This window comes from Colossoma macropomum, unplaced genomic scaffold, assembly GCF_904425465.1.
Source record: "Colossoma macropomum unplaced genomic scaffold, Colossoma_macropomum, whole genome shotgun sequence".
Taxonomy (NCBI): Eukaryota; Metazoa; Chordata; class Actinopteri; order Characiformes; family Serrasalmidae; genus Colossoma; species Colossoma macropomum.
Genome location: NW_023494792.1, coordinates 10,954,224 through 10,963,919, shown reverse-complemented (window position 1 = coordinate 10,963,919; position 9,696 = coordinate 10,954,224). Strand labels below are relative to the sequence as shown.

Below are 9,696 nucleotides of genomic sequence, written 5' to 3'. Positions count from 1 at the left end.
TGCATGTGTCAACATTTTTGTCTGTCATATTTACCATTTTATTTCTAAAACCTTTTTTGGGATCTTTTGTCTGTCATACACTATATGGACAAAAGTATTGGGACACCTACACATTACCCCTACAGGACACCCTATTCTAAATCCATAAGCATTAATATGGAGTTGGTTCACCCTTTGCAGCTATAACAGCTTCCACTCTTCTGAGGAGCTTCCAACAAGATTTTGGAGTGTCTCTGTGGGAATTTTTCCCATTCATCAAGAAGAGCATTTGTGAGGTCAGACATGATGTGGGACGAGAGGGCCTGGCTCGCAATCTCCGTTCTAGTTCGTCCCAAAGGTGTTTGATGGAGTTGAGGTCAGGGCTCTGTGGAGGCCAGTCATGCTCTTCTGCACCAAACTCACCCAACCATGCCTTTATGGACCTTGCCTTGTGCAATGGGGCTCTGTCATGCTGGAACGGAAAGGGGCCTTTCCCACACTGTTCCCACAAAGTTAGAAGCAAACAATTGTCCAAAATGTCTTGGTGTGCTGAAGCGTTTCCCTTCACTGGAACTAAGGGGTCTAGACCAACCGCTGGACAACAACCCCATAGCATTATCCCTCCTCCACCAAACTTTACAGTTGGCACAATGCAGTCAGGCAGGTAACGTTCTCCTGGCATTCACCAAAGCCAGGTTCATCCATCAGATTTCCAGATAAGTGTGATTCATCACTCCACAGAATATGCTTCCAGTGCTCCAGAGTCCAGTGACGTTGTGATTTACACCACCAAATCTGATGCTTTGCATTGTGCTTGGTGATGTAAGGCTTGCATGCCGCTACTCGGCCATAGAAACCCATGCCATGAAGCTCCCAGCGCACAGTTTTCTGCTGATGTTAATGCCAGAGGAGGTTTGGAACTCTGTGACCCCTCTCTGTAACTTTACATGGTCTGCCACTTTGTGGCCGAGCTGCTGTTATTTCTAAATGCTTCTACTTTTCAGTAATACCACTCACTTTGGATTGTGGAATATCTAGGAGGGAAGAAATTTCACAAACCGACTTATTGCAACAGTGGCATCCTATTACAGTACCACATTCAAATTCAGTGAGCTCTTTGGAACGACACATTCTTTCACAAATGTTTGTAAAGGCAGACCACATGGCTAGGTGCTTGATTTTATACACTTGTGTCAATGGGACTGAATGAAACACCTGAATTCAATGATTCAGAGGTGTGTCCCAATGTTTCTGTCCATATAGTGTATTTCCCATTTTATTGCTAAGAATGGGAAATGAAAAAAAAAGGCTGAGAATTAAAGGTTTAAATGGACGTTCTCTTCAGAAAAATAAAAAAAAGAACAAACACAAACTAACAACAATCCCCAAACACCTATATACATTTTTATTACATTTGGGACACAACTTGATTTTTGTACTTTATAATCATCTGTTATTTATCATTGTACACACTCGTTACACACTCCTACCACTACTACATTTGCTATTCTCCCTCATACAAAGTAGAGTCCAAGAGATGCATGTCAGCACAACAACACAGAAGGAAAAACAATGGGAAAAAAGAAATGGAATTCTGTGTCTAATGGAGTGATAGATATTGTTTTTTGTTTTTCGTTTCATGATATCTCAATGCCTTGAAATAGAAAAAGAAAGCTTATGCATGGAAATATATACATTTGCTCTGAGCCTTTGGAGGCACTGTAATGTGCAAAGCATGACTAGGAAGCAACATCATTTAATTCTTCTATCATCTTAATATAACAAAGTGAAGCATCCTGCATTGTTGGTAACGTGGTCACAAAGTCAGTAAATGTAAATTGCATATGCATGATAAGAGCGATGACACATGAATCTTCAATAGCTTTTCTTGGACCAGCATGTTCTTTGATACCATAATTTTGGAGCATTAAAAATACAAACAAATCAGTAGTAGTTCTCACATAATACATCATCAATATGATGTTAAATGGGTTTACATTTAAACTGATTAAGGCAATTAATACAATGGTAAAAGAAAGATGATTGATATTTTAATAAAATTTAGAATACAATTATTATGGGAATGACTGGCGACCTGTCCAGGGTGTTTCCTGCCTTCCGCCCAATGACCGCTGGGATAGGCTCCAGCACCCCCCGCGACCCAGAAGGATAAGTGTCTTAGAAAATGTGTGTGTGTGTGTGTGTGTGTGTGTGTGTGTGGTTATAGTAACACTTTATTTAACTGTTTCCTATGTTCTAAGTATTAAGTAGGTAAGCGTCAGGTACAAACTCCAAAGAACTAGATCGTTATTTTGGTGATTATGATGATAAGTTCTAAGAAAGTTTAACTAAGTTTCACTTAAATGCCAAACCAGTTCTAGGTATCCACTGAGTGAGTGTGGGGTACAATCTCCAAGTGCTGAGGAATTATTTTTGGATAAAATGATGAAAAGCACTAAACTACAATGAAATGTTTTAGCTCTTAAGCTGACAAAGGACAAAAATGCCTCATAAATATTTGGAGTGACGAGATGGTAAGTACTCCAAGTTATAGAGAGTAAAATGACAGCAAAAATTACAAAGATAGTTTTCTAAAGTACAAAATGCAAAATACAAAAAAATACAAAGATACTTCTCTGAAGTAAATGTTAGGGACAGAGTGGAACCATATTAAGAACCACTGCTTCATTTTATAGCCCAGATTCAGCTAATAGACAGCTTTACATTATATGAGACTTTTCGTGTTATATTCACGTTCTTTTTTTTTTCAATATATCTAATGACAACCTGCTACTTCTTACCCAAAAGTGTGGTTTGTACCACACACTTACCCACTGATAGACAACCTATTCTGCATTTCAGTGTAATTTAGTTAGACTACCTTGGAACTTACCATTATGTAGTTCAAATACTTAACTAGCACTTTGGCATTTGTACCTCACACTTCTCTAGTTAATACCTAGAACTTAAAGTGGTACCACTCTAAATTTACCACAACTGTAAAACAAAGCAATACCATACTTTTCAGGACATCCAGTCTTAAAGTCTATGGTAAATAAGCATTGTGGTATATACACTTAACATTCAAAAAAGCATAAATTAAAATAATAACATCTCGTTCCCTTGAAAGGAAAAAAGTATATCCCCATCCACAGGAACCAAACAAAAGAAACAAAAGAAAAACTTACACAAGGTTATTACGTAAAGAAAAACACGTGAGACAGAAAGACTCTAAAACACACGTCAGCGGGCTGCATCATCACTGTCCACTCAAAATGATCATCTCCAGTTACTAGCAGCCTTTCTTGTCTCATATCTAACACTCAGCAGAAAAAAGGCCAGCACTTTACTGGCCCTTATTTACAATTTTACATTAGCCCCCCTCCCCATAAGACTATCCTGCACCCCCAAAAGCCAAAAGCATAACATAATGTTACAGTAAAGTTTTAAGGGATTTCAGAAATCATAAAGTTTAGATTTGAATATAATCTGTTAATGATGAACAAAATCCCATCAGAGCAAGTTACGTGTAGCATCCTAGATTGTCATAGAGAGATCAGATTTCAGTATCGCTTGCATTAGGATACAGTGACTGGTGTCATTCATAAACAAAGCTTCTTTAATGAAAGGCCAGAGAAAGTAAGATGTGAGATTGCATGCACAAAGCTGAGATTAAATGAGAGTTGTTAGCATTTTTAGCAGCTATCTGAAAGCTTTTTGTGTGTGTAGGCAGCATTATCTGCTTGCAATTAGGCAGTCTAAGTCAAATCTGCCTTAAGTGCTGATTTCTAGACTCAACTCTAATCACCTTCTCTTATCTATGTAAGCTTAGGTTTGGAAAGTCAGCTGAATCCTGCCTAAGGGCATGAACCAGTTCATGCAAGCCTGACCTTTATCATCAAGGCCTCTCACTATGAAAGGCAAATATGAAAGGCAGCTTCAGTGTGAAATACAGAAGTTTCTCCTATGTTGGAATATAGAGAAGTGCTGCATTTTTCCTTTGTCTGACATCCAAATTTAAGCCATTAAGTAGACGTTGTCCCTTTTCAGGTGGTGGAGTACAGTTATCAAAGAGGAATCACTGTCATTATCACAAGAAAAACAAAAAACTGACAAAGACATTTGAACTGACAAACAAATTCACCCCCGCCCTTGCAGACACCCTCGACCCTTATCTCGTATCAGTATCAGAGTGTCCATTGCTTTCCAGACCAGACCAGTCTGCACTAAACCAACCAGCTTCTCTCTCCCTGGTCAACATATAAACCATGACCTTCCTAACTCACATCCTACCTCCTACCTCTCGCTCTCTCTTTCTCTCTCTCTTTCTCTCATGCCTGCTGGTTCTTCTCTGGTGACTCCTCCAGAGTGATGACAGTAAACTCCTCAGTGTTGCCGTTCTCCTGGATCTTCTCTTTGTGCATGAGCGTCACCATCTCCTGCTCTCTCTCTTGGGCACGGGCACTGCTTGCTGAGGCTGCTGTGCCGTTCCCCTCACTGTTGCTCTTCGAGGTGATCATCAGAGTCTGATGCTTACCACACCACCTGAGAAACCACACAGCAAAAACTCATAACAGTGTACACTGATAATGTGCACTGATTAAAGTGATGCACTGAATTTACTTGGTTTAAATGTATACATCATTTCTGCATGAACAAAACATATTACACCAACACAATTACTGCCAAAAGTTAACCTAAACGATAAAATGTTACAAAGGTAATATATTTCATTGATGTTGATATGATGTACACATTTGAGTTGAAACAGGGGCGTTCAGCACATTTCTGGTCCCTGAGCAAATGCAGTCCCATGGAGACGAGGTGGAGGAGGGAGGGTGCCAATATTTTTGACGGATGTATACGTCTTCCTCTATCTATTTACTTTTACAAAAATTAATTTGATCACGACACTAATTGCTTAGAAATATTAATGCATACGCCAAATCTTGTTTAGACCCTTTGAGGGCCCCGTCCCCCTGTGGTCCTCCACTATCCCCCCAGCTGTGACAGCTCTGTATTAAAAATGAATGTACATTTTGCAATTTATTGACAACAAACTGCAATGTAGTCCATTTTCCTATGGGACACTGTAAGGGTCTGTAGGTTCACATGTAGACCAATAGAATTCATTTTCTTTATAAGACAATAATGTATATTTGAGACTTCAAATTGGAGAGACATTAAAGAAGTTAAAGTTGAAACTGGGATTTAATTTCAAGAACTTCAAGTTCTTGTTTTCTCAGCCAGCAAAAAAACAATATTTAACTAAGTTGTAGGCTGTGGAGATATTCTGTACATGTATGCTGCAAAAACAGCTTTGAGTTCATTATGTCCTGTTTATCATTCTTCCTAATGATTCATATCAAATGCCAGTCATTCTTCTCTGTCAAATGACTGTTTGGTCCCCATTTTCAGTGCAAATGCAAACACAATGTTTTTTTGTTTGTTTGTTTACAAAACTATCATTGGTCAACCCCATTTTGCTTGTATTTTCTTTAACTAAGAATATAAGGCACAATCCATGCTTTTACAATTTTTATATGTCAGTAGTCAGATCTGAATTTGGCTTCCTCAAGTCTTCATTTGCCAAACTGAACATATATTTAAATCTATATTTAAATCTATATTCAAATTTGTTTAGTTACGACACCTCATCATCTTTGAGCAACCTATAGAAGCATTTGAAACATGAGCTGCTTTTTTTTTACTTCTATCTATTCTATCAGATTTTAAGGTAATCTGATAAGCAATGATCAGGCACAGATCATGGTCTCACGAGATCAAAAAATAATGGATAAAAAACCTAGAATTGTGTGTGCTTATATACGCTTTGAACAGCATCAGAAAAAAATTAAGTAGCCTATTATTTCCTGCACAATATTTTTTTTTTGCACATTTTTGGGTTTTGGGAGCTTTTAATTTTAACTAAATATGGTGATAGAGTACAGGCTGAGGGGTCTTCATTTCATTTATTCAATCAGTACATATCCTAACACTATCCATGCAGCTACAGTGGAATGCCTCTGGTATTTGAGCTACCTTGGGCCTTTGGCAGTCAGAGGCCCCTGGGCACTGCCCCACCGGCCAACCAGTAATCCATCCTTGTCGATGATTTGTATGCTTTTTTTTTCTTTTATTCTTTTGTATCTTAATTTGTGCTGTCTTGTTGGCCACATGAGATTTTTACTCTCAATGTGACAACAATTATGATACACTATAATATAATTTGTAAAATAATTTCTTGATTGGTTATCTGTCAGATTTGATCTTAATTTTTCTTGATGTCATTTTAACATAACTTCATTCTGACTGTTCTAAAGCTTTCTCAGTCATTAAGGAATTATCTAAAACTCGTCACAATTCTGGACATCAATTTGTTTCAGCCTCCTACTAATTAGTAAGTAGCAGAAGCTAGTAAGTAGCAGTAGCTGTAACAGAATCATTTATTTTCAACTTTCTTTAATTAAAATTGTATTAATAACAACTGTCTCAAACTTTTGAATTGAAATTCCAAGTGTAAGTAGGTAGCAAAACCTATGGACAAGCAGGATTCACCTTTTCCTTGTTGCCACAACAGCACAGACGAGAATAATGGCAACAACGGCCGCAATCACACCCACTATGATCAGCCAGTCTGTGGAGGAGAAAAGTTACATGTTTATATCAGCTATTGAATAGTGTCATTAATGCTCAAGTGCTTGCAAATGTAAAAGATATGTCAATGCTAGTTACAGCATTACAGTTCACAAGTTCAACAGGCAATGTCAAGCTATCATAAGACATCTCTTAATTTGAGTGGGCCAGGTGATATTTTACATATGTGCTTTAGAGTGAATCTGGACCAAATATGGATCCAAAAGATATATTTCAAAGCAGATTTGAAGACAGCACTTTATGTTAAACTATAAATCTGTATAATATCACCTCCGCACCCCTGAGAGCGTGTGGTTTGGTTTGTTTGTTTGTTTGTTTATTTGTTCATCCATTAATTAAATGAGCTGGTGTTTACTTGAATTGTTTATTTAACAGGGACAATATACATTAATCCACATCATTATTTCATAATGGAAATGTGCCAGATTTAGCCAGATGGCTAATTTTTAATTGAAGTCCCTGGGCAGGTTGATGTTAATTTTAAAATAATCAATGTTTCTCAAGTAGGTAAAAAAACAAAAGGCAATATCAAAAATGTTTAGTCACAAATCACATTAAAGTAAACCCACAAAACACAAACACATAAACACAAAATAAATAAACAACATGTTTGCAAAGACACAAAATGTATAATATTATCAATTGGTATGCTGACAGATTTGATTATCCGGTAGCCATTTAAATTGTTCTGAAAATAGACCCGTGGTTGCCAGACTTCTTAAATCACTTCTTAAGTGTTCGTGTATACCTGACGAGCTACTATTCGACTTGTCCTCTGCTGGTGCACCCATCCTCCCCTCCTTCACATCCTCTGAAGTATGTGAGTTACCATCTCCAGTGACCGGTGCTTTACAGCAGATGTGTCATGCAAAATATAGATAGCACATATTTAATCACTTTAAGGTTGAAAAGGCTAAATAAATAAAATAGTTTTTTTTTAGAGTAAATCATATAAATTAGTTCTATTAAATTTCATAATTGAGTTTGTATAAGAATTATCTGAAGAATTAACATTTTCTGGCTTTCTCTTGAACAGTTCCTGATGAACAGCAGGGGGCGATTGTCAGTGAGCTGTCTGGAGTGAGAACGGCCACCTGTTACAGCATCTCTAAACTTTTACTTCAACAGCAGAGGGGGCTTTGGACTAAACTTTGGTGTAGCAGTAAACAAGAGCATTAGATGAGAACTTCTGCCAAGCAACAGAAGAGGGAAAAAAAAGCTTAGAGATGCAGACCAAGGACAAGCAGCGTAAGAACAGTGTAAAAACTCTAAAGGATATTTGCTGCTTCCTTCGCTCTTTCTTTTCTAGTATTCAGCAACAGATGGATAAAGTATACATTTAAAAAACACTCATCAGCCTTGCATCAAATAAACACTTTTGGTGTAGAATAAATTCACTGGGTAACTGCTATGAAACTAATATGCATGTAGTTACATTTCCAAGGTGGGTGTATGTATATATATATATATATATATATACGTGTGTGTGTGTGTGTATATAGTATATAGGAAGATGCCTTACCAGTTGCACCCATGGAGGTGTATTCTGTGTCCAGTGACACTGTGGACCCCAGGGTGAATAATGGCTCCCCCATACCTGAGCCCGTGGTCTGCACTAAGGTGGTGGGCCAATCTTTACCCATATGGAACAAAATAGAATATTTTTAAATATTTGAAATACCTTTCAAATACATTGCAGTCCACGCTGAAATGCATTCCAAACACTAAAATGTATTTCAGAATATATTGCGATATTAACCAAGTATATTTTAAAATGCATTTATTTTAAAATGTATGGGGAAATATTACACATAGAAAATGAAAATAGCCAAAATACTTGTCTGCCTTTTACTTTTGAAATGAATTTGCATTCCAGTATCTTAATTTTAAACATTAGCAGATGAACTTCTAACATGGCAAAAGCAAGTGTAGTAGATGTTGATACATTGTGAATACGCAGTTATGATTTGACATCGTCTTACTGCATACATACATTTGGTTAATGTACAGTACAACGCAAAACACCGAAGTCAGTACCATTTAGTTATATCTGTAACCGTTGTTAAAACAAAATACAACTGAAAAAGTATAATAACAAATACAAATAAATGTACTTAAAAGTATATGTAACAAATACATTTTTGGGCAGTTTTATTTATTGCAAAAATGATATTGAAAAAATTTGATAAATACATTTGGAATACATTTTTTTTCCATATGAGCGGCCTCACCTTCCTTCACTGTTTGCTGAGTCTTTGGCTCAGTCTGAGGAGGACTCTCTGTGATCAGACCTTTAGCGTCTCCAACAGGCTTAGTGGTCTCCAACAGGGTGGAGAACTGTGTAGTCTGAATCTCTCCTTCTTCCTTGTATTCACTGGATGAGGTGACTGGAGCAGGCTTCTCTGTATCATGAGGGTCAATGGTGGAAGTAGTATTATCAGAGAATATATCTTGGTTCCCTGCAGTGTGATCCTCAGTTGGACTATCTTCAGGGTTATCTTCATTAACAGTAGAGGTTGAGACTGTGGTGATGTCTGAAACGTGACAGAGACATTTTGAGCACACTTGGCTACAACATTACTGCTTTAATTCCAGATTTCTGCCTGGCAAAGCCTACACAAACAAATTTGTATTCTCTGACTATACTAATTACAGCATTATAGTTCTCTGGGTTATTTTCTATAGATGATATCAGGCTATCAAAATGCCTACACTCCTGAAAAAGGTGCCACATAGGGTCACACCTGGCACCATGAGGGAGCAACAGGGGGGATTTGTTTTCTGTCCCCCAATTAAGTTTTAAGGATGGGAGTAATGAAACACTTTATTTTCCCCATCAAATCTTTAAAGCTTGTTATCTGACACAGTCTCTTTTCACACTGAATAAACAGCATTCAAACATGGTTCTAAAACATAGCACTGTTTGTTGGGTTTGTTGGGCGTTAATACTCAGGCTAGTTTGCTTGCTAAATAGTTAGTCATCATGTTATGTACTTAGGTTTTTTGCCCAAAAAGCAGTTTGGGAATAAGGATGAATACCAGAACGTGATTTTGTAAGAA

General features: G+C 37.4%; 1 protein-coding gene across 1 annotated transcript in view; it reads right to left on the bottom strand.

Moving 5' to 3' along the window:
* Positions 1 to 1,361: 1,361 nt before the first annotated feature.
* The window catches only part of cd44b (CD44 molecule (Indian blood group) b), a 28,497-nt gene continuing 20,162 nt past the window's right edge, over positions 1,362 to 9,696 (bottom strand). The window contains exons 5-9 of the mRNA XM_036575918.1: positions 8,868 to 9,170; positions 8,159 to 8,269; positions 7,385 to 7,483; positions 6,538 to 6,616; positions 1,362 to 4,524 (exon numbers count right to left, since the gene is read on the bottom strand). Of these exons, the coding sequence (XP_036431811.1) occupies positions 4,311 to 4,524; positions 6,538 to 6,616; positions 7,385 to 7,483; positions 8,159 to 8,269; positions 8,868 to 9,170 (806 nt within the window). The 3' untranslated portion in view covers positions 1,362 to 4,310. The remainder of the gene's footprint in view (positions 4,525 to 6,537; positions 6,617 to 7,384; positions 7,484 to 8,158; positions 8,270 to 8,867; positions 9,171 to 9,696) is intronic.